The sequence below is a fragment of the Pleurodeles waltl genome, chromosome 7, assembly GCF_031143425.1.
Source record: "Pleurodeles waltl isolate 20211129_DDA chromosome 7, aPleWal1.hap1.20221129, whole genome shotgun sequence".
Lineage (NCBI taxonomy): Eukaryota > Metazoa > Chordata > Amphibia > Caudata > Salamandridae > Pleurodeles > Pleurodeles waltl.
In genome coordinates, this window is record NC_090446.1 from 1,499,588,678 (window position 1) to 1,499,614,177 (window position 25,500).

The 25,500-nt window shown below is 48.2% G+C and overlaps 1 protein-coding gene across 3 annotated transcripts in view; it reads left to right on the forward strand.

Annotated features, from left to right (window-relative positions):
- The first annotated feature begins 14,481 nt into the window (after positions 1-14,481).
- LOC138246585 (heat shock cognate 71 kDa protein-like) overlaps positions 14,482-25,500 on the forward strand; it is a 55,306-nt gene continuing 44,287 nt past the window's right edge. Inside the window, exons 1-3 of one of the 3 annotated variants that reach the window (XM_069201274.1) lie at positions 14,482-14,612; positions 18,922-19,131; positions 20,825-21,030. In XM_069201274.1, coding sequence (XP_069057375.1) covers positions 18,927-19,131; positions 20,825-21,030 — 411 coding nt within the window. In that variant the 5' untranslated portion in view covers positions 14,482-14,612; positions 18,922-18,926. Of the gene's footprint in view, positions 14,613-15,305; positions 16,149-18,921; positions 19,132-20,824; positions 21,031-25,500 lie in introns of those variants that run through there. The other 2 variants (XM_069201275.1, XM_069201276.1) reach the window with 2 other exon arrangements.

Consider the following 25,500-nt stretch of genomic DNA (forward strand, 5'->3'; position numbering starts at 1 on the left):
AGGCTGTTTTAGTCTCTGATGGTGGTATTGACTTTGCCACTTCGGTTGCTTGTCCCCTTATTATGGCTAAGTACAAGAATGTTCCCCTAATAAATGGTGTTGAGATTGAGGCCTACAGGGATACAGGAGCCAGTATCACTATGGTGATTGAGAAACTGGTTCACCCTGATCAAAACCTACTTGGTCAGCAGTACCAAGTGACTGATGCTCATAACAACACTCTTAGCCACCCCATGGCTATTGTGAATCTCAACTGGGGGGAGGGGGTTTACTGGTCCAAAGAAAGTTGTGGTAGCCACTGATTTACCTGTAGACTGCTTACTAGGCAATGATTTGGAGACATCAGCTTGGGCTGAAGTGGAGTTGGAGGCTCGTGCAGCAATGCTGGGCATTCCAGGGCATATCTTTGCTCTCACAGGGCTCAGGCCCAGAAGCAAAGAGGACAGGGAAACTTGGATCCTGGAACAATGGACAAGTGCTCCCAAAAGCTTGGGGTAGAGAGGGTAAATCCTTGCCCACTATCCCTCCCTCTCCAGAAGATTCCCCTTTTGAGGAAGAGGAATCCTCTCCCTGTGCAGAACCTACACCAGATGAGCTGGCAGCAGACACTGCTGAGCTTTTTGGGGGAAGGGGGGCCTGCTAGGGAAGAGTTGAGTGTGGCACAGCAGACCTGTCCCACACTAGAGGGTTTAAGACGGCAAGCTGTCAAACAGCAGAATGGGGATATCACTGATAGTCATCAAGTCTATTGGGAAGATAACCTTGTCTACATGAGTCAAGGGACCCTACACCTGGACCTGCCAGGAGATTGGTCATCCCTTTGCAGTATAGGGAGTTTCTTCTGACTTTGGCAAATTATATTCCTTTGGCTGGGCATTTGGGCCAGAGTAAAACTTGGGACAGACTTGTTCCATTGTTTTACTGGTCTCATATGTCAGAGGACACTAAGGAGTTTTGTCGCTCCTGTGTGACCTGCCAAGCCAGTGGCAAGACTGGTGGCACACCGAAGGCTCCCTTAATTCCACTTCCAGTGGGTGGGGTGCCCTTTAAAACGGTAGGGGTTGACATAGTTGCCCACCGTGACCCTCCAACAGCTTTAGGCAATAGGTTTATCCTTGTGGTAGTGGACCATGCCACTAGGTATCCTGAGACTATACCCTTAAGGACCACTACAGCTCCTGTAGTGGCAAAAGCCCTCCTGGGAATCTTCTCCAGAGTGGGTTTCCCTAAGGAAGTGGTGTCGGACAGAGGTAGTACCTTCATGTCTGCATACCTCAAAGCTATGTGGAAGGAGTGTGGTGTAACTTACAAGTTCACTACTCCTTATCATCCACAGACAAATGGTCTGGTTGAGAGGTTTAATAAAACCCTCAAAGGCATGATCATGGGACTACCTGAAAAACTGAGGCGGAGATGGGACGTCCTGTTACTATGCCTCCTTTTTGCTTATAAGGAGGTACCCCAAAAAGGAGGGGGGCTTTAGCCCCTTTGAACTTTTCTTTGGGCACCCTGTAAGAGGTCCCCTTGCTCTTGTAAAGGAGGGTTGGGCACAACCTTTAAAATCTCCCAAGCACGACATTGTGGATTATGTACTTGGCCTAAGATCCAGAATGGCTGAGTACATGAAAAAGGCCAGTAAAAACATTCAGGCCAGCCAAGAGCTCCAAAAGCAATGGCATGACCAGAAGGCTGTCCTGACTCACTACCACACAGGACAGAAGGTGTGGGTATTGGAGCCTGTGGCCCCAAGAGCACTCCAAGACAAATTGAGTGGATCCCATCTCATAGTAGAAAAGAAAGGTGAGGACACCTATTTGGTAGACTTGGGCACTGCCAGGAGTCCCCTTAGGGTGCTCCATGTCAATCGCATGAAACCTTATTATGACAGGGCTGACTTAACCCTGCTCATGGCAACTGATGAGGGGCAGGAAGAAGAGAGTGTCCCTCTCTCTGACTTCTTCTCCACCACTGAAGATGATGGCTTAGTGGAGGGAGTTGTGCTTGCAGATTGCCTTACTGCTGAGCAGAAGGACAACTGCACAAATCTCCTAGACCAGTTCTCTGACCTCTTCTCACTGATCCCAGGTACAACTGCCTGGTGTAAGCACACAATCGACACTGGAGACAGTTTGCCTGTCATAAGTAAGATTTATAGGCAGCCTGATCATGTCAAAGATTTCATAAAACAATAAGTACAGAAAATGTTAGATCTGAGAGTGATTGAGCCTTCTCAAAGCCCATGGGCTAGCCCAGTGGTGCTTGTCCCCAAACCTCATAGTAAAGATGGTAAAAAGGAAATGAGGTTTTGTGTTGACTATAGAGGTCTCAATCAAGTAACCAAAACTGATGCTCACCCTATACCTAGGGCAGATGAGCTGATAGATACACTGGCTTCTGCCAAGTGTCTAAGCACTTTTGACTTAACTGCAGGTTATTGGCAGATTAAGTTGTCAGAAGATGCTAAACCTAAGACAGCATTTTCAACCACTGGAGGGCACTATCAGTTCACTGTTATGCCCTTTGGATTGAAAAATGCACCTGCCACTTTTCAGAGGTTGGTGAATACAGTCCTGCAAGGATTGGAAGCCTTTAGTGCAGCATATCGAGATGATATAGCTGTCTTTAGCTCCACCTGGGATGATCACCTGGTCCACTTATGGAAAGTTTTGGAGGCCCTGCAAAAGACAGGCCTCACTATCAAGGCTTCAAAGTGCCAGATAGGGCAGGGGAAAGTGGTCTATCTGGGCTACCTGGTAGGTGGGGAACAGATTGCACCAACACAGGGGAAGATTCAAACCATTATGGAATGGGCTCCCCCTACAACTCAAACCCAGGTGAGAGCCTTCCTAGGCCTCACAGGGTACTATAGGAGGTTCATTACAAACTATGGCTCCATTGCAGCCCCTCTTAATAACCTCACTAGCAAAAAGATGCCTAAAAAGGTATTGTGGACAGCTAGCTGTCAAAAGGCTTTTGATGAGCTCAAACAGGCCATGTGCTCTGCACCTGTTGCTTTTATCAGCAGGAGGTTGCCCACTAGAGAAAGGTGTTGGTCTGCCATACAGAGGGAGGCCTTTGCTGTGGTCTGGGCACTGAAAACGTTGAGACCATACCTGTTAGGTACTCACTTTATTGTTCAGACAGACCACAAACCTCTATTATGGCTTAAACAAATGAAAGGTGAAAACCCTAAACTGTTGAGGTGGTCCATCTCCCTACAGGGAATAGACTATACAGTAGAACATAGACCTGGGAGTACCCACTCCAATGCAGATGGACTCTCCAGATATTTCCACTTAGACAATGAAGACTCATCTGGGCAAGGTTAGCCTTACTGTCCCTCGTTTGGGGGGGGGGTGTAGGAAAGTGCCATCTTGCCTGGCATGTTACCCCCATTTTTACATGTATATAAGTTTGTTTTGCCTGTCTCACTGGGATCCTGCTAGCCAGGACCCCAGTGCTCATAGTTTGTGGCCTGAATGTGTGTATCTGATCTGTGTAGTGACTAACTGTATCACTGAGGCTCTGCTAATCAGAACCTCAGTGCTTATGCTCTCTCTGCCTCTAAAATTGTCACTATAGGCTAGTGACCATTTTCACCAATTCTAATTGGCACACTGGAACACCCTTACAATTCCCTAGTATATGGTACCTAGGTAACCAGGGTATTGGGATTCCAGGAGATCCCTATGGGCTGCAGCATTTCTTTTGCCACCCATAGGGAGCTCAGACAAATCTTAAACAGGACTGCCACTGAAGCCTGAGTGAAATAACGCACACGTTATTTCACAGCCATTTTACACTGCTGTTAGACTTTTCATCCTTGGCGTGGTCTCCCTTAACTTTTTGCCTCTGTTCCCCAGGTTGTTGATGTATGCTGGACTCTGATTTTACTGTTTTTGTTACTCTGGGCACTTTACCACTGCTAACCAGTGCTAAAGTGCAAGTGCTCCTGTTTAAAATGTGTACGTAATTGGTTCTCCATGATTGGCATATTTGTTTTACTGTTAAGTCCCTAGTAAAGTGCACTAGAGGTGCCCAGGGCCTGTAAATCAAATGTTACTAGTGAGCCTGCAGCACTGGTTGTGCCACCCACACAAGTAACCCGTTAATCATGTCTCAGACCTGCCACTGCAGTGTCTGTAAGTGTATTTTTACACTATAAATTCGACTTGGCAAGTGTACCCACTTGCCAGGCCTAAACCTTCCCTTTTCTTACATGTAAGGCACCCCTAAGGTAGGCCCTAGGTAGCCCCAAGGGCAGGGTGCCATGTATGGATAAGGTAGGACATATAGTAATGTGGTTTATATGTCCTGACAGTGAAATACTGCCAATTTCGTTTTTCACTGTTGCAAGGCCTGTCTCTCTCATAGGATAACATGGGGGCTACCTTTAAATATGATTAAAGTGTAGATTCCCCTAGAGAGTAGATGGACATGTGGAGTTTGGGGTCCCTGAACTCTCAATTAAAAAATACATCTTTTAGTAAAGTTGATTTTAAGATTGTGCGTTTGAAATTGCCACTTTTAGAAAGAGAGCATTTTCTTGCTTAAACCATTCTGTGACTCTGCCTTGTTTGTGGATTCCCTGTCTGGGTCAGTTTGACAGTTGGGTTGTTTTTCACCTCGCACTAGACAGTGACACAAAGGGAGCTGGGGTGTAACCTGCATTTCCTGATTAGCCATCTCTGCTAGGAGGGAGGGGTGGAGTGGTCACTCTCATCTGAAAGGACTGTGCCTGCCTCTGACAATGCCGGCTCCAACCCCCTGCTGTGTGTCTGATGCCTTGCCTGGGCAAGGCAGGATTTCACAAGTAGGTGTGAGTCCCCTTTGAAGAAAGGTGACTTCAAAGACTAAAATGGGTATAAGAAGTGCACCCAAATCTACAGACTTTAGAAACACTTCTGTACCAAGAGGAACCTCTGCCTGGAGAAGAGCTGATAGCTGAGGAAGAAGTGCTGCCCTGCCTGTGACTGTGCTTTGTGGAGCTTTCCTGCAGTGCTGCTTCTGCCAGAGTAAGAGGGCAAAGACTGGACTTTGTGTGCCTTCCATCTTGTGAAGAAATCTCCAAGGGCTTGATTTAGAATTTGCCTCCTGTTGTTTGAAGTCTCAGGGACAGCAAAGACTTCTCTCTGCCAGCACCTGGAGTCTCTGGAGAGACTCCTGCTCTGACAAGTGGTGCCCGATCCAGTCCCTGGGCCCTTGAAAGAAAAGCTGGTGGAAATCCAAGAAAATTGACTTCGGACGACTCCGGACCGACGCCGCTGCTGAATCCGGTGATGCCGCCTGCACCTGACGCCGTGACCTTCGCTGGAACGCGACGCTCTTCGCAGGCCCGACGCCGCTGCAGCCCCGCTGAAGTCCGCGAAAGTCGCCGCACCACGTCGTGACAGACGCCGCTCGAAGTGCACGGATTCAACGTTTCGCACACACGCCGCGATCCCCGACTTCGCGCATCGGCTTGTTTTCACTCTTCACCAAAGGTACTGTACTTGCGGGTCTACACGGCTCCGTGTCCGGCGCCGCTGGTGTCGGCTTGTTGGGAACTACACCGTCACAACGCCGTTTTAACATCTCATCGAAGCATTTTTGTTTCTAAGCGCTATTTTTTAGTTTAATCTTGAAAAATTCATAACTTGACTTGTGTATGTTGGATTTTTGTCGTTTTGGTCTTGTTTTGTTTAGATAAATATTTCCTATTTTTCTAAACCGGTGTTGTGTCATTTTGTAGTGTTTACATTAAGTTACTGTGTGTGTTGGTACAAATACTTTACACCTAGCACTCTGAGGTTAAGCCTACTGCTCTGCCAAGCTACCAAGGGGGTAAGCAGGGGTTAGCTGAGGGTGATTCTCTTTTACCCTGACTAGAGTGAGGGTCCTTGCTTGAACAGGGGGTAACCTGACTGTCAGCCAAAGACCCAATTTCTAACATTGGTGATCAGCGGTTGGGATTTGGACTTGTATTTGTACTTGACATACAGTGATTAAGTGTACACTACTGTTTGAGTTCAGACCACTACGTGACCACATACTGCTTGTCTTGAGATTTTAGCTTTTTCTCTTTTTGTGGATTTTTCCCTACATCCACTTTGTTTTTTTTCGCTGATCCTTGATTGACTTTGAACTTCATTTGGGAACTTGTTTCTGCATTTGGAACTTTGCACTCTTTTTACCTTTCATCATGTCTCTACTTGGAGATGCATCAGTTGGAGCTGACTTTGACCTTGAGAAATTGGAGAGTTATACCAAAGCTCCGTTGAAGCAGTTCTGTAAAAGTTTTGACTGTCCCATTAAGAGCTCATCCAGGAAGGAGGAGCTGCAAAAGGCGCTTAGGGCCTGGGTGACAGCCAAGAGCACTGAAGGGCACACAGAGGATGAGGGAGATGAGGAGGATGAGGAAGAGTGTTCAGTACACAATGGTATTGTGGGTGGGCCTGTTATGTCCAGGGAGAAGGTCTCCAGGGCAGGTAGCAGTGTCTCATCCAAGGGTCTGACACCTGAGGAGTTGCAGGACAGGCAGAGAGTGCATACCAATTGGAGCTACAGAAGCTCAATCTGGAGAAAGAAAGAGATGAGAGAAGAGCAGTCCTTGAGGAAAGGAAGATGCAGCTGGCTCATGAGCTTAACTTAAAGGAGTTAGATCAGAGGAGCCAGTCCAGTAAGGATGGTGGCAGCAATCCTACAGTGCAGCCTGAGAGAAGGGTACACATCCCAAAAGACCTTGTGAGGGATTATAAGAGGGAGGATGATATCTACTTGTGGTTCAAGGGTTATGAGTCAGCTCTCCAAATGAACCTGGTCCCTGAAGCTCATTGGGGGGCAGCCCTGTGGAAGCATTTTGAGGCAGAGGGGAGGGACACACTGACGGCCTTAGGGGATGCTCAGAGTCTCACCTACCCTGTCATGAAGGAGGCCTTACTCACCAGGTATGGTCTCACCCCTGAGCAGTACAAGGAGAAGTTTAGATCCTACAAGAGAAAGGAATCCCAAACATGGTTGGAATGTGTTGATTCTTTTTGCAGGTCACTGGATGGTTGGGTGAAGGGCAGTAAGGTAAACACGTATGAGGGGCTTTACAATTTAATTGCTTGGGAGCACTTGTACAGTTTATGTTTTCCAGAGCTGCGCCAGCACCTCATTGACAGCAAGCTGACTGACCCCAGGAAGCTTGCGCAGGAAGCGGACTGCTGGGAGAGCACCAGGGTCCAAAAGAGGTATGGGGGAGACCACGCCAAGGGTGGGCAGGGTCCCTCTCAGAAGAAAGGGGGGGGGGTAAGGGCAAACAGGGGGAGTTCTCTAAAGGGACCCAAACTGATTCCAAGAGTAAGGATTCCCAACCCCCCAGTGAAAAGAAGCCATAGTTATCCAAAGGGAAGCCAGTGGCAGGTGGTCCCCCACGTAAGTGCTATGCATGTGACCAGGTGGGTCATGTGAGGGGGGGGACCCCAAATGCCCCAAAAGTACACCGGCACCCACTGGTGCACCGTCCCAGGGTTTGGCGAGTGTAGCGCTTGGGGAGGAGTTGGTTTCAGGTGGGTGGGAACCAGCAGAAATGACCCTTATCTCACTAGGGGACAGTGAGATGGTCCAGAGAAACCTAGTGCCTGATAACACTAAGAAATACAGGCAATGGGTGACCATCAATGGGCAGAGGGTGGAGGCTCTGAGAGACACAGGAGCCAGTGTGACTACAGTGAGGAGTCACCTGGTGTCTGCAGAGCAGATTGATCCCCGGGTACTTCACCAAGTAGTTGCGGTAGACAACTCTGAGTGCCTCTGCAGAGTGGCGCAGGTTCCCTTTGAATGGGGGGGGGGTCTCAGGTTCCTGGAAAGTAGCTGTGAGTCCAACCATGCCTGTTGATTGTTTGCTAGGTAACGACCTGGAGGATTCCCCTTGGAAGGAGGTGGAACACAGGTCTCACTTGGAGATGTTGGGTCTGCCTGGGTGGGTATGCGTATCCACCCGGTCTATGGCAGCCAATCAGGGTAGTCAAGAGCCCCTGGAGCCTGAAACAGTGGCCCAGGGGACCGACAAGAAGAGGAAGGGCAGGGGGCGCGAGAAACCGGCCCCAGAAGTTCCCACGGTCCGGGAGGAGGCAGAGCCTGAGGGTGATGCCCCGGAGCCTACAGGGGAACAGGTGGCTGAACTGGGGGAGGTCCCTGAGCTGTCGCAGTGGCAGCAGGATGGGGGACCCACCAGGGAAGCATTCTGCACAGCGCAGAAGGAGTGCCCTACTCTTGAGGGGCTACGTCAGCAGGCTGCAGCCCAGGCGGCTGGCGAGGCGCCAGGTACTCACCTGATTTATTGGGAGGATGGCCTCCTGTATAGTGAGCCTAAGGTTCCTGAGCCTGGGTCAGCTCGTATGCTGGTGGTACCCCAGTGCTTCAGGGCCTTCCTACTGGGTTTGGCTCATGATGTGCCGTTGGCAGGACATCTAGGGCAGGACAAGACCTATAAGAGGCTTGTCTCCCACTTTTACTGGCCCTTGATGCATAAGCAGTCAGCTGCTTAATTTGTAGGTCTTGTCCGACTTGTCAGGCAAGTGGCAAGAGTGGGGGGAAATGCAAAGCTCCCCTCCAACCTTTACCTGTAGTCAGTACTCCCTTTGAAAGGGTAGGAATTGACATTGTGGGGCCTCTGGATCCCAAGACAGCCATGGGCAACAGGTTCATCCTGGTCTTGGTGGACCATGCCACACGGTACCCAGAAGCCATTCCTCTAAGGACGGTCACTGCCCCCGTGGTGGGACGTACCTTGATGGGAGTTTTTACCCGCATGGGGTTCCCCAAGGAGGTGGTATCTGATAGAGGTACAAACTTCATATCCACTTATATGAAGTCTCTGTGGAAGGTGTGTGGGGTAACCTACAAGTTCACCATCCCTTACCCCCCCAAAGTAATGGTCTGGTTGAGAGATTCAACCGCACCTTGAAAGGCATGATTCAGGGCCTGTCAGAGCCCTTGAGGTGTAAGTGGGACGTCCTCTTGCCATGCCTTCTGTTCGCTTACAGGGAGGTGCCTCAAAAGGGACTTGGCTTTAGCCCCTTTGAGCTCATCTATGGCCACCCTGTGAGGGGACCGCTCAGTCTGGTGAAGGAGGCTTTGGAGAAAGCTCCTAGTAAACCACCCCAGGATGTATTTAGCTACATGCTGGCACTAAGAAACCAGACTGCCCGCTTCAGGAGTCTCGCTCAGGAGAACCTAGAAGCAAGCCAGGAGGATATGAAACGGTGGTACGACCAGAATGCCACTCTGGTTGAGTTTCAGCCTGGACAAAAAGTGTGGGTCATGGCACCAGTGGAGCCTAGGGCTCTCCAAGATAAGTGGACTGGGCCTTTTGAGGTGGTGGAAAGAAAGAGCGAGGTCACCTATCTGGTAGACTTGCAATCCCCCAGGAACCCTTTGAGGGTCCTACATGTCAACCGCCTCAAACCACACTTTGAGCGAACTGAGCTATCCATGCTACTAGCGACAGATGACGGGGTGGAGGAAGAGAGTGAGCCTCTTCCTGACCTCCTGTCTGCAGGAGAGAAAGATGGGTCTGTGGAGGGAGTGATTCTCTCCCCCTCCCTGACTGAGGAACAGCAGAAGGACTGTCGCCACGTGCTGGGACAGTTCGCCTCGCTGTTTTCCCTGATCCCAGGAGTCACACACCTGTGCACACATGATGTGGACACTGGGGACAGTACACCTGTTAAACATAAGGTTTACAGGGTGACTGACAGGGTCAGGGCTTGCATTAAGGAGGAAGCCTCCAAAATGTTAACCCTAGGGGTTATTGAGCACTCCAGCAGTCCTTGGGCCAGCCCAGTGGTCTTGGTCCCAAAGGCTGCTGCTCCTGGTGCCACTCCAGAACTTAGGCTCTGTGTGGACTACCGGGGTCTCAATGCGGTCAGCAAGACTGACGCACACCCCATCCCCCGAGCTGATGAGCTCATTGATCGGTTAGGAGCTGCCAAGTACCTCAGTACGTTTGATTTAACATCTGGGTACTGGCAGATTGCCTTAACGGAGGGGGCAAAGGAGAGGTCAGCATTCTCTACCCCAGATGGGCACTTCCACTTCAATGTGATGCCCTTTGGGATGAAGAACGCCCCTGCCACCTTTCAGAGGTTGGTCAACCAAGTGTTGGCAGGACTGGATGAGTTCCGTGCCGCCTACCTGGATAACATTGCTGTGTTTAATTCCACATGGGAGGAACACCTGCAACACCTCTGGAGAGTGTTAGAGGCCCTGCAGAAGGCAGGCATCACTATTAAGGCGAGCAAGTGCCAAATAGGGCAGGGTTCTGTGGTGTACTTAGGACACCAGGTGGGGAGTGGCCAGGTGGCACCCCTACAGCCTAAGATTGACACGATTCTGGCTTGGGAGCCTCCCAAGACCCAGACTGGTCTTGTTTTGTTTAGATAAATATTTCCTATTTTTCTAAACCGGTGTTGTGTCATTTTGTAGTGTTTTCATTAAGTTACTGTGTGTGTTGGTACAAATACTTTACACCTAGCACTCTGAGGTTAAGCCTACTGCTTTGCCAAGCTACCAAGGGGGTAAGCAGGGGTTAGCTGAGGGTGATTCTCTTTTACCCTGACTAGAGTGAGGGTCCTTGCTTGAACAGGGGGTCACCTGACTGTCAGCCAAAGACCCAATTTCTAACAACTGCACTTAAGTAACTTATAAGTCACCTATACGTCTAACCCTTACTTAGTGAAGGTTAGGTGCAAAGTTACTAAGTGTGAGGGCACCCTGGCACTAGCCAAGGTGCCCCCACATAGTTCAGGGCATATTCCCAGGACTTTGTGAGTGCGGGGACACCATTACACGCGTGCACTATATATAGGTCAATACCTATATGTAGCTTCACAATGGTAACTCCGAATATGGCCATGTAACATGTCTAACATCATGGAATTGTCTCCCCATGCTAAATTTGGTATTGGGGTGCAAATCCCATGCATCCCCGGGGCTCCACTATGGACCCCGGGTAATGCCAAACCAGCTCTCTGGGGTTTTCACTGCAGCTACCGCTGCTGCCACCTCACAGACAGGGTTCTGCCCTCCCGGGGTCTGGGCAGCCCAGTCCCAGGAAGGCAGGACAAAGGATTAACTCCTAGAGAGGGTGTTACACCCTCTCTCTTTGGATATAGGTGTTAAGGGCTGGGGAAGAGTACCCCCCCCAAAGCCTCTGGAAATGCTTTGAAGGGCACAGATGGTGCCCTCCTTGCATAATTCAATCTACACCAGTTCAGGGAACCCCCAGTCCCTGCTCTGGCGCGAAACTGGACAAAGGAAGGGGGAGTGACCACTCCCCTGTCCATCACCACCCCAGGGGTGGTGCCTAGATCTCCTCCAGTGTGTCTAAGACATCTGCCATCTTGAACCCAGAGGTGTGAGGGCACACTGGAGGCCTCTGAGTGGCCAGTGCCAGCAGGTGATGTCAGAGACCCCTCCTGATAGGTGCTTACCTCAATAGGTGGCCAATCCTCCTCTAAGGGCTATTTAGTGTCTCTCCAGTGGGCTTTTCCTCCGCTAACGACTAGCAAGAATTCACCAGAGTTCCTCTGCACCTCTCTCTCTTCGACTTCTGCCAAGGATCGACCGCTGACTGCTCCAGGACGCCTGCAAAACTGCAACACAGTAGCAAGAAGACTACCAGCGACATTGTAGCACCTAATCCTGGCAGCTTTCCCGACTGTTTCCTGGTGGTGCATGCTTAGGGGGGTGTCTGCCTTCATCCTGCACTGGAAGCCACAAAGAAATCTCCCGTGGGTTGACGGAATCTTCCCCCTACTCCAGCAGGGACCAAACTTCAGTGTCACTGGTACTCTGGGGCCCCTCTCATCCTGACGAGCATGGCCTCTGTAACACAGGTGGTGGACCAAAGTGACCCAGACTGTCCAGTGGTCCAACTGTCCAAATTTGGAGGAGGTAAGTTCTTGCCTCCCCAGATGGTAATCCTGTGCTCCGCATGAACTGCAGTTGCTAGGACTTCTGTGCACTTTTGCAAGGAATCCTTTGTGCACAACCTAGCCCAGGTCCCCAGCACTCCATCCTGCATTGCTCAACTCGCTGAGTTGACCTCCGGCTTCGTGGGACCCTCTTTTGTAGTGTTGAGATGACCGCCGTGCTCAGTCTTCTTGAACCCGTGTTCAAAGACTTCTGCAGGTGCTGCCTTCTTGTGTGTGGGCTATCTGTGTTGCTGAGGGCCCCTTCTGTCTCCTCTCTCTAGTGGCAACATCCTGGCCCTTCCTGGGCCCAGGCACCACCCTTTTTCTTCAACTGCGACCTTTGCAGCTAGCAAGGCTTGTTTGCGGTCTTTATCCAAGGAAACAACTCTGCCTCCTCCAGCACTCTGTGGGACATCTTCTGACAAAGGAGAAGTTCCTAGCACCTTTTGTTGTTGCAGAATCTTCAACTTCTTTCATCCGGAGGCAGGCATTTTGCACCTTCACCCGGACACTTTTGTGACTCTTGAACTTGGTCCCCTTCCTTTGCAGGTCCTCACGTCCAGGAATCCGCCTTCAGTCCTTTGCAGTCTGTTGTGGTCTTTGCAGAATCCTCCATCACAAGTTTAGTGTGTAACTTGGGAAATAGTAGCACTTTCCTCCTACTTTTCAGGATCTTGGTGTGGGGTATCTTGGACACCGTTAGTGTTTTCTCCTGGCGACCCTCTACACACTACACTAGACTAGGGGCCCATTTGTGGTTCGCATTCCACTTTCTTAGTATATGGTTTGTGTTGGCCCTAGGCCTATCGTATCCTATTGTATTCTACAGTGTTTGCACTACTTTCGGACTGTTTTATTTACCTGATTCTGGTTTGTGTGTATACTTTGTGTATTTTACTTACCTCCTGAGGGAGAATATCCTCTGAGATATTTTTGGCACATTGGCACTAAAATAAAAGTACCTTTATTTTTAGTAACTCCGAGTATTGTGTTTCTTATGATATAGTACCTATATGATACAAGTGTATAGTAAGAGCTTTGCATGTCTCCTAGTTCAGTCTAAGCTGCTCTGCTATAGCTACCTCTATCAGCCTAAGCTGCTAAAACACCACTAATCTACTAATAAGGGATAACTGGACCTGGCATAAGGTGTAAGTACCATCAGGTACCCACTATATTCCAGGCCAGCCTCCTCCATCCACCACTAAGCGTTAAAAAAGTTTTGTGTAACTCTGTTACTTAGTGATGGGAGAGTATGGCATGTAAGCAGAGTTGCACCATATAAGGGTGGAAAATGTGATAGTGTGCACGGTAATACTTGGTTGAGGGATGAAATGAATAATGATAAAACACAAAGGTTGGATAAGGAAAGAGTCTTGCAGGAGAACACAGGTCTTCAGGGGGATCTGGTGTTGCTGGTCAATCTTCTAGCAATGTGGAGGTGGGATCAGGAGCTTGTGCCGATGTTAGTAAATTTGGTCAGATAAGGATGAGGTCTAAATGACTAAAAGATTACAAATGCATATTCATGTGATTATTCATATTTTTGTGAAGATCTGTTAATTATTTGTCCCTAGGCAGATGTTACTGTAATAGCTATGGTTATTGATGAGAAATGCATTTGCGTTAGAAGGGGGATGTGTTGTATATATGCTAGTCATGCACGTATTGGGGAAGTTAGAATACAAGGACGTAAAAGAATGGGGAGGTAGAAAGTGAGGAGAATGAGAGGAACGTGAGGAGATGAGGAACGGGTGGAGTCGGAGCTGGCTGGTGTTGGGGCTGTATCGTTTTCACTTATGATTTTTTTTTTTTAAAGAACTAAAAGTAAGCGTAGTTTGTTCTTACTTAACAAGGGGTCGGGAATGATATTCCCCTACTTTGTTTCAGTAAAAAATATCCCTTTTTAGTATTCTAAAACCTAGCCCCGAAGAAACTTCGTAAAGCTGGCTATCTAGAGAAATAAAGAAGTTTAGCTAAAAAACAAGATTAGCAATGAAACTGTTTAAACTTAGTTTGCTAATATGTGATTTCGAGGCAAAAAGTCAACAAAACTGAATGAATAAATAGGCACTCTTAAAAGAGACAAACAAGTGTGCGCAAAATGAAATAAATAGAGCTAAAGGAATCAAAATAAACCGAAAAATATAAAGGCTCCTGTTTAAATTTTCTACTGAGCTGATCGACCGCCCAGTCCCCAGTCTCGGCTCACCCGGGCTCCTGACATTTGGATCTAAAATAGGTCCCCCTCATTGAGTAAAATTAGCGGCTGCGTCACGGCCAGAAAGATCCAGAAAGCGCTGGTGGAAAAACGGCCGCCGCTCCCGCCTCTCCTCTCACCCGCCCGCACACTCCCTGTCAGCGGCCGCGGGCAGCCCTGGCACTGCTCACGGCGGGCGGTGCGTGCAGTGATTGGCAGCACCGGGGCCGAGCCTCGTTGGTCAGCCGGTGTGGAGGCTATTTTCTGATTGGGTCGTCGAAGGAAAGGGTGCTCCCTACTCTACGGCAGCCGGGCCCCTGGCGTCTGATTGGACGGTGGGCGGGGCCTGCGGCGTAGCGCTGGATCTAGAAGCTTCTTTAGGCTCTGCCCGCCCGGTGCTCGTTCCCCACATCAGCAGCGGCGGTAGAGGCCGGCACCGAGCTCCCGTGTCCCCCAGAGCCAACGGACAGGTACCGCACGGAAAGGGTGTGGGTGTGTGCCCGAAGCTGGTGGAAGTTTAATAGCTCTTCCTGAACGAACATCCCTATATTTTAATAATTTCTGGGAGTTTTGGGCTTCCCTATTAAGTTGTTATGAAAGTATTGCTGTCATTAAAAAAATAGGAATAATACCAAAAGAAGCAAAGTATAGAAGTTTTCTCGTGTAACTGTAAGCAGCGGTTTTTTTGAGGGTGTACACATCTGCGTTGGGGTGTTGCACGTGAGGGGTTGTGTGGGTAAGAACTGCTGTTTAATAAATATCTCCCACGGGGCTTTGGTCGAGTAAGCTGTGTTGCCGTTGCACGAAAAATACAGATTGATGCGGTCACTTTGAGTCTGTTTGTGGATTTGCATCGCGTCACCTGCAGAGAAGTGTGTTGCTGAGCAGCAGGTGCACCAGCCCGCTCAGCACTTACACTGGCATTGGAGCCTGAGGGTCACACACAATCCCATTCAGCGGGGGCTAACCCCATCAGACAGTTCTATGCGTGGGACCCATCACAGCCCCCACACGGTACTGCATCATTTCATGGACATTTAAACAGGCGATCTCGGGGTAACACTGGTCCCCGCAGCAGGCGCGGGGACCCGCTGAGCCCTCTGATGTCACCTGCGGACGAGCCCCTTTAGGCAGCTTGTTAACCTACTGAGATGATCAGGATTGTGACAGATCTGCGGCGCGTGCTTTAACCGGCTGAGCTATCGCCGGGCTTGGAGTGAGTACGTGGTAGGGGCACAGAAACCCGCCGACCCGGGGGAGTGCGGCGTGTGACTCGCGTGTTGTGCAGCCGGGTACCTCTTGCTGCACGCTTCTTCACCCCAGGTTATTTGTGATCTGTAGGTTACTCTGTATCCTGCAGCTTTACCCTGATAAAGTCCGCCGCCTCCTTGGGGTCGTCTTGGGACGGGGTGGGCTGCGACCCCGGACGCACGGTGGAACCGCGGGGTCCCCCGTTTGGGATCGGCCCGCAGTGAACGGAGCGATGCTGCAGGCGCCTGAACCGCGGAGCTACTTGCATTGGGCGTGAGGCCGGCGGCTGCGCACGCATCTCAGGCGTGACATGTCAGACAGCCGGAATGGGGTGGCATCGGCCGCACACCTCCGCAGAAGGCGACCAACCCACTGAGCTATAATGTCTCCTGAATCCCTCAGCGGGCTTCTAGCCGCGCGCCAGCAGCCCCTGCCCGTGAGGGTGGCTCCTCTGGGCTGTCTCTCATTCTCGGGGTGCTGTCACGTGCTGAGGGGCGCCAGAGGGCGCGGGCTGCGGTGGGGGTGCACAGTTAGCTCCAGTGTACGTGCAACCAGTGTCGTCTGCTCCCTGGAAGCTTCCAGAACAGAGATGTCGTAACCGGCCGAGCTTTCTTGGAAGGAACGAGATGTCATTCCCTCGGGGAGGCTGAAGCTGCCAACGTTTTTCAGTTTTTTTTTCCTTCGGCAAGCTAGCAAGGGCTCGAAGTGAAGCAGCGCTGCGAATCGGCGATGGTGGCACCAAGCACCTTGACAGGGTATGTACTGGTCTGAACCCGGTTTGCTGGTGGTGGTCAGGAGATCAGGTCCGTTTCCAAGAACTTACATCTGGATGGCCAAGGGTGTGTTTGGGTGTGGGTCAATGTGTGCCCAATTTTCGACAGTTCTGGAGGTAGCCTACAACCTGGGCTCTGGTGCCACTGCACCTGCTGCATCATTGGCAGGTAAAGCCCGGTCCCCTCTGCTCTAACACACACCTCCCCACCGCAGTTTGCCTCGGACATCAGCTAAGCTAGCCACCGGGCTGTTTTCTTTTTACGGGCATGCGCCGAGTTTTGTCTCAGACAGTAGAAAAATAGCGAAAACCATCTAAAGGTGGTATTTTTCTCCCTATGAGTACACGAGTAAAACAGTTATTATTAATTAAAAAAAATTGCACTAGCAAAAGTATTTTAGAGATTTCTCATTGACCCCTGGCTGATAATTAGAGCACATAATGGGTCCTTTCTCTGTGGCCTTTCTGCTGCCAAATGTCATGTTTAGGTGGGCCTCGCCCACCTGCTAGATCCGGGCCTGCAGGTGATGCTGCTCGAGGGGGCATCTTGTGCCTCTTTCGTAGAACTAATGCCCTCGGAAAGTGGAGGAGGCGACTTCCGGGATCTCTGCGGCGGAAAGTTCCAGAAGTTGGCAAGGCTGCTGCACGCTGTCCTTGTACGCCTCGGGTCCTTCCAGAAGGCGCTTGGTTGTGTACTCTAACACTGAGGCGCTATGCACAAACAGCAGGTCAAGTGAATACCGCGGGAGAGTTCCCTCGCAAGGGACGGTCTAGCCAGAGCGCCCCATTCAGCCCGAGGATCCTTCCAGAAGGCGCTTGATTATATACACGAATGATAACGCGCTATACCAGTGCCAGAGTTGGTAAACACCAAAGGAGACTGCCCTGTTTAGTGACGGTCGTTTGTTTTTGCCCCGCAATTGCTGCCCGCAGCATGCATCTCCAGTGATATTTGCTGTGGCTTCCTGGTGTCGAAGCGGCAGGAGTCGGTGTGGCACTAGCAGCAGTGTGCACACGCAGGGGGAGGAGGTCTTCCAGACATCGCCCGGGGCCACTTGGCAGCCGCGGCACCTTCGGGAAGCTTCTGCGCGGGTGGAACAGTCTGTGCGAGGGAGGAGCCCCGGCCCTTGTCCCAGGCGGGCTTGGTTGACTCACGCAGCCGGGGAAGTATTTTTAAACAAATGGAGAAGCGGGTGGGACGTGTGAAAGAATATTCATTTGTGAACATTGTATATACCTCTCGCGTAGCGCTTCGTGCCCCGCCGTGGGGCGCCGAAACTCACTGTAGGATGCGTAGCAGCCTAAACCATAGGGTGCAGGGTCGGCTGGTACTATTTGCTGGAGCGTTTTCGTGTTATGCTGTGCCCTGACACCTTGCCCTTGAAGCCCCAAGGGTGCCCATGACGTGTGCCACCTTTGAAACCCTCCTCCCACCCCCCATGTGCCACCTTCAGCCAGGCCGCCAATTCAGATTCCCCCCCCCGTCTGCACACCAGTCTGTGACCAGCGTGCACGCCGGTGCTGGCTCCAAGTGCCACCACTTAGGAGGGTGGGGCTGGGCGCCTTCAGTCTGGAGGGGAGAGCTCGGGTGCCCCGCCCCCTTTCCCCCACAGAAGGGAATGCCATGCACGGCATGTCGTGGGCACTGCTGCTCCAGGGCCTCCGATGTATGGTATGCCCTATATGACATGTATAGTTGCTGGGTGTGGGTCAGTGCCAGTGCCCTCCAGGAGCGCTCGAAGGGCGTTGGCCAGAAAGTTTTGGCAGTCACAACCGCTGTTGCAGTTCTAAGCTATGGAAGGCGCAGGGTGCGCAAATTCAATCTTAGTTGCGCACTTGATGCTGCTGTTACACCAGTGAGGGATGTGCAAGTTCATGTACTTAGGTTTTGCGGAGTTCCGTGAAATTATGCGTAATTGTGTGAAATGTCATTTCGCGCTTCTGAGCGAAATGCACCCTCTCAAGCTCACCCGCCGGGGACCTAATATGTTGATATTATTTAATTTCCTAAGCAGTCGCGGACCCCCAGGGGTCCCGGACCACAGGTTGGGAACCAATGCTCCAGCTCTATAATTTTGCGGCAAGCGGCAGTGTAATTACACGGTGCGTCATTTCAACAATTTTGCGTAAAAGTATCAATAAAGCCTGTAAATTACTCCGGGGCCTAGTTCCACTATGCCTGACTGAAGCTTGCAGGCTGTCGTCGGCAGTAGCATGCAGAGCAGATAAGACGAGAAGAACACGACGCGCTATACCAAATTCACATTCTAAAACAAGTGCACCTTGTAACCCTTCAGAGTTTAATCGCATTCCGGCGGCATGCATTCCTGTAGGCAACCAGCCCCTTGTCTAGAGCCTCCTTGCTAGTCCTCAACACACTAAGCATACTGGGTACGGGAGACGGGTATATTTTAACAGGAAAGTAACATTGCGAGTATTTGCTGGTGGGGTGCCGATGGGCAGCACTGGCTGAAAACTGCTGTGAGTGAAGTGTCACAGAAAGTAAAGTTGTATACAGGTCATTGTGGTGACGTGCACAGTAAGCTGTGTGAAACCAATTAACAGTTTTTGAAGCCCTCTGAAAGGAATCATTGTTTAATGATGTTACCTGTCCTGTAGCTCACTGTGTGTGCGCAGAGTCTGGGTTATGAAAGTAACAGGCCATGTGACCCATGTGAAAAGCACTGTCTTGCTTTCTGCGGTTAGTGGATCCAGAAGATGCACTTTCTCACTTGTATGTGGTCGCTGTCTTCTAGACAACATGTCGAAGGGTCCAGCAGTGGGCATTGACCTTGGCACCACCTATTCCTGCGTAGGAGTCTTCCAGCATGGCAAAGTGGAGATCATTGCCAACGATCAAGGCAACCGGACCACTCCCAGCTATGTGGCCTTCACCGACACAGAGCGGCTCATCGGAGACGCAGCCAAGAATCAGGTGGCGATGAACCCCACCAACACTGTCTTCGGTAAGTGTCACCGACCATCCCTGTGTACCTAGCCTTAAGGAAGGCTATGTTTTTACTGACCAGCTGATGCCTCTGGGAGGAAATGGACCCTGAGGTAGATGATTCGGGTTTCCCTGGTGGTAGGTGGCATCATCTGTACCAGTGAAAACACGTGAAAAGGTCCCTATTGTTATAGTCACTCATTCACAAAGGTCATTCCAGATCGTATTCAAAGACTGAGTAGTTGGAGCTTACACAGTGGCATCACAGGTGCTGTAAGTTTGACGCTCCTGTGACAAGGTGGTTATTCACTTATGACATTTAAATAGCTTGAAGCGATCTAGTTTTTTTTAAAATTTAAAACGTTAAATGACGGACTGTCTCCGCATGGTTTGAAGATTTGTGGTCAGTAGCAGAACAGAATACTTTGTGAGTAAAGCTGGATTCTTGATAGTTTGAGAAATTTCCTTGTTCCCCGTGTTATATCTGTGAGATTCCCTCCATCAAAATTCCAACCTACAAGTTTTTAACACAGTCGTATTACAATCTACCCGGAAGACATTCTCTTTACAATAAATAAGCAGTGCCTCCTACTGTAATTTTTTTGTGAGAAAGGGGCCAGGTCTATGGCCGTAACAATGCTTCTCACCAGGCAGGAATGCAACACAAGATCGTTATCAGCTGAAGCTTGCAACGTTTGCCCAATCAAAATCTGCACTTCAGAATTTGCTTGTGAGGAGATGCTCGGAAGTGCTTCTTAAAGTTATTTTACTGTTGATCACATTTTAGTGACTTGCTGTAAGCCAGACCTAAAAAGTATGAAAAGGTCTGTTAGGGCTGCCAGGTGTTTCTGTGGCATTTGTGACTATTAATAAATTGTTGCAGAAGCAAGAGAAGTCAAGGGGCATAGTGTGGGGGAAGAAACAGTGAGAAGATGTTTGGGGCTTATGGAATCTCCACATTTTTGCGCAAATGAAAAGGTTATTAGATGGGAGGAACTTCTGTCATATGGAGTTTTCTCTTGGTGTTTTTCTTTGGAGCCTTTTTTATTAAGGATGGCCATTTGCCTTTCGCCCAGATATTTGTCGGTTTACGAGTCCGTTCAAAGAGAGGAGGAGTTTGAAAAGTAAAATGTTTTCATTCCAAAAGGATGCAGGACATTACAAAATTGTTCTTTGAAAAAAGCCAATAAAATATACAAATTTTACATTTCAGATTGTGGGTATTCCAAACTTTATCACGTAACGTTTTAATTCAAAACGTTTTTACAATTCAAACTTCAACGTTTTTGTCACTTTACCATTGACCTTTAACCTAGATCCATTCATTGATGCTCTAGTGCTTATAACTCCCTTCTCAGTACAGTTACATTTTTTTTTCTTTGCCTGCTCGAGTCAGCATTTTTATGCAGTTCTACTTCATAGTTTCAGTATTTCGTTAAAAATTTACGAATGAGGGTTCCTTGCCCAAAGGATTTGTTATTCATTCACGCTGTTTAGTGAATGGGGTTGGGGGGTTGGAATAACTTAGTGGAAACGTTAAAACTTATCTTCCTTTTTGTAGCCCTTTTAATGTTTCCTGTTTCATTAATATTGCTCATGCTTGACCCAAGAGCTCGCTGACTGTTTAGGGAGACTTTAAAGACCCGAAACACGGAATTTCCCCCGTTTGCACCATCTATACTACTTTTTTTTTATTTTTTTTATTTTTTTAGATGCCAAGCGGCTGATCGGCAGGCGATACGACGATCCGATCGTTCATTCAGACATGAAACACTGGCCCTTCCAGGTGATCAACGACGCCGGGCGACCAAAAGTTCAGGTGGAATACAAAGGTGAGACCAAGTCTTTCTATGCGGAGGAGATCTCCTCGATGGTCCTCACCAAGATGAAAGAGATTGCAGAGGCCTACTTGGGCAAGGTGAGTGTGAGGAGGTCTCGGGACTGACGGCTTCTGCTGGAATGAGAGTAAAGTGCTTCTTTAATCGCGGTAGTGACTGGACTGCCTGTATTGAAAAGAAGAGTGCCTGACGTCAGGGCAGACGCAGTAGTAACTGCATCGCATATTACAGCAGTGGTTTTCAAACTTCAATTCCACGTACCATTCGAGTACAATATTTTCATCGAGACCCCCAAAATACAAACACTTTCTCGCAGACCTATAAAATACTGACTGGTGAAAGCAAGTGGAAGAATTCAGTTGAACAATAGTGCTTTTTCTGGGTATGAAATAGCTTATTAAAGATTGACAACAAGCACCGTTCTTCTTTTTTTTTTTTTTAGTATAAGTTCCAGGAGTGAAATTATAAAAATAATGCAAGCAAAGGATCAAAAAAATTGCAAGGGACGTCAGAGGGCTTCAAAGAAATGTTGACACATTGGTGTGTGACACTTATAGCCAGCGAGTCCTTCAGCATTTTGGCCAGAAGCACTTAGAATGAAATACGAGGTCACACTAAACAAGAAGTGGGGCTGTAGAGAAGCTCTGACCATACTTTTAAATTAGTACATAGCATCCGCTATTCTTTTAAAAGTGCAGACAAGTACGTAATTGCCAACATGTCAGTAACAGACATGTTATCAGTGTGAGCTGAAAAGAGAAGCTAAGAGTGTGGATGGGTTATTTGGACTTCTCCTTTGACGCTAAACTCCCAGCCACGACGCGCCTGATGGAGACTGAGGTTCCTAGAGAGTGGCTTGCTGTTGGTCGGTTTCCTTTCACTAAAATCAGTGCTGTTTCCCAGCATGGTTGTGTTCATCAGGGACATAGTAAAATGCTCCTTTGGGTTAGAGACCCGCACCCACAGACGTCACTGGATGCCTGCCCTACGCCCCCCAGGCACAGACTGAAACTCTGTCGTGGACGAAGAAAGCTTTACTGAGATTTGATCGATGGAGTTTAACTGGTTAAGTGTTGGTAGCAGGGTTATGCTGAGATGGTGTGCATAGTGTGGCTACTCCGCGTTTCGCCTATATTCGTTTTCAATATCTCTGGCTTGTTCTCCACGGCTTCTGTTCTTTTTGTTCAATATCTTTCTTTTCATATTCTATGCTTTTCTTTATATGTGCATATCGTTTAGTTTCGTTGCTCTTGAGATTGGGCGCATTTGTGTACTATCTTCATCTCCGCTACTCCTTTCTTAGTTCTTATTTTTGAATTCCAAACTACTCAAAGCATTACAACCCTAATGTAACCCAGCGCAGGCGGTTAGAACTAGTTATACTCTTGAAAACAAGTGTGTAATTAAACACTTTATTCTGACCAGGCTAGGAATTAGGCGTGGTTTGAAGGGGGAGGGTTGTTTCAGAGTTCCACAGCAGAACATTTCTACAAAATTTTCATGGAAACCCTTTACAGCTGTCTCTGCTTCTGGCAGATCTTAATTTTCCTGGAGGCTCAAATAAACGAAATCCAGTTTTCCTGTTGTGTCGGCCATGTAGGAACTGATACCTAAAAGCCAAACTCTGAAACTGGAAAATGACAATCCTTGGTAGCCATGCGTAGTTCTGCACCCTTGACAGAAGACTAAAGATTTTTGTTGGAACTGTTGTAAAGAGTGTAGTACTGTTATCCGTTCGTGATGCTGTGGTAGCTCTGTTAACAGTCTGTTACTCTTGCCTGTAAATTCAAAAACTTGTGAATGTGGGTGAAAATTTTTTTTAATAGCAGGCAGTGGTCCCACGGACCACTGCTCGCTCTTGGGAAAAAAAAAGAAAACCTTCAAGTTTTCTTTTTGTAATGCATCCCATTTTAAGGACAGCTGGCTGCATTACAGAAACAAAGATTGCTTTATTAAGAAGCATTTGGAATGCAATATGTCTTGCATTTTCTTGAGTTGGAGCTATTGCCATTGTAAATTCCTAACTGGACTTTTCTTCGCACATAAATAGGTCAACCTTGCCTCATAATTTTGTCCTATCCTGCCACATCATTCCAGTGGCCCAGCATTTGACTAAAGCACTCCCATTTACCCTTTTCCTCTATCTTAAAACATATACAATTATCATATAAACCTTTTATCCGAAATAAACTTTTAGCATTAGATTATGTTCAAAACACCATAACATAAATATAATTTGGGACGGATTGGAGGGTGAAAGGAAAGGGGAGTCAGGAGTAAAGATGGAGAGCACTTTTGGCATAGTAACAGTGTCATGGGCCCTGGAGTAAGAAAATACAATTGTTGACTGCAAGTTCGGTAGGAAAATACAGCAGTAATTAGAGTTGTGTGAGGTCCATAGGTCTGTGGGCCTGGTGCCACTACACCTGTTGCTCATTGATAACTAGGCCCCAGGAGAGAAAACAGATGGGGCAGAAAAAGAGAAGCAAAAGGAATTCAGTAGACAAAAGGAAGAATGAGAAGGCATCGCAAAGAAATAAAAGAAGGGAAAAAAAGAACGAGAAAATGAAAACACAACTAAGCAAAAATAGAGCAAACCTGTGCTACAAAAGAAAAAAGGTAAGGAAGTTAACGAACAAAAGATAGAGAAAAGAATAAAGAAGTGTGAAAAGAAAGAGAAAAATGAACATTGGAGGAAAAAAGATGGTGAGAGAAATAAGCAGTGAAAGAACCAGGGCAAGTACATACTGACACATTTCCCACAGACATCAAATGGGAAAACTGCTTTGGTGCTTTGGGTCCCGACAAATAACTTGTGGCTTCTACATTCAGACTGGAGAAAGAGGGATTTATAGTAAAACGTGAATTGACAGAAAGATAAGAAAAACACCATAGGAAGAAAGATCTAATAAAAATTTAAAAACAGTGAAAGGACACATACCCAGTCAAAGGAAGAGCAAATAAAAAAAAACAAAACAAAGGGAAGAGTGAAAGAATGACCGCTTGATGAGGGAAAAAAAAAAGAGGAACGAAACAAGGAAAGAATTATACAAGTTTTTGTGAACTTGAAAGAGGAGGTAGCAAGAGGAAGAGGGAAATAAAACAAGCATTTTCAATGCAACGGGTCTCACATTAGCTCGAGTTAGAGCTGTTAGGGCAGTAAAGAAAACAAACGCAGCACGATCGCACTATGTAAAATGCAGCGCAATTGCGCTGCATGGAAAATAAACAGATAAAGTAGTCCGGACACCATGCTGAAAACATCGAGCCTCGTATGTTTTTTAGTAGTTTACGGGTCTAAGTAGGTGGGCCAAACTCCGGAAAAGGCATGACATTTGCATGCCTTTCACAAATGAAAGCAAGCGGATTTTAAAAGGCAAGCCCACGAACCAATGTAAGTGACTGACGTGACATGGACGTGGTTTGAAGCCCAAAGAGAGATTACAGAATGGGACGGAGCGCTTTGCGCTCTCCCATAAAAAGGGAAAGGAGTAGGAATAAACAGTTAAAAGAAAGAGCAAAACTGTTAATATATGGATTTTAAGACCTGGAAAGAGAAATGGGGGAGAAAAAACATTGAGAGTAAACAGAATAAAGCAAAGAAAGGGGTGAGATAGGTGAAACATACTCTCCCAAATAAAGATGGCAGCTAAGAATAGATTTAACTGGCTCTCCCATGTCCCCAAACAGAAGCCAGTCTGGAACAGCAGGGGGCACTGCACGCTAGCTGGAGATGCACATGAGTTGTATGTAAACCCCAAAACAGCAGCATTGGGGTACTGCAGATCAGAATTGGGGGAGGGAGGTATAGACCGAGTTATGTCCATGCCCTGTGCTGGGATAACAGAAAGGCAGCGGGTGAGGAATGAGAAACTGAGCACCATGTAATTCCTGGTATTGGAATAATGGGACGTTGCAGGTTAGATTTGAGGTGCACTGACAGAGTTGTATATGGGCTGCAGTACTGGAATAGTAACATGCACACAAGATGTTGGAAGGTGGGTCATTAGTTGTGTGGCCTGCACAGGTAACGAGTCTGCACACGACTGCCACTGGGAACCAAACACCCCATTGTATTGCTTGACTCTCATAGGGTAGCGTTGCAGAGCAGTCAAAGGCTTACTCAAGGGAGGTGGGCTAGTAATCCCCATTCACGAGCACACAAGCATGACTCTCAATAAATGATTGTCCAGTATGTGCTTTTTCTTTTGATAAAGTAAATGTACATTTATTATTAACACACACTACTCAATACTATGCAACAATCTACAAAGATATATAAAGTGATGGAATCACTCAGGGAAAACATTGTGCAATCTCTCATGTCTCCTCAAGGGAGAGTATAATCCAACAATCCACATGGCAAAACAATCCCCGGTGTCCCCCTTGCGACATTTGAACATTTGACAGTAAGGTGAAATGAATACACCTACATGTGCAATTAAATACTTCCATCTTGCTAAGAGGTGGCTGTCAGTGTCATTATTCAAAGTAGCATAATCAGGGAACATATAGAACCATATTCAAGCAATATAACCATTAGGATTACT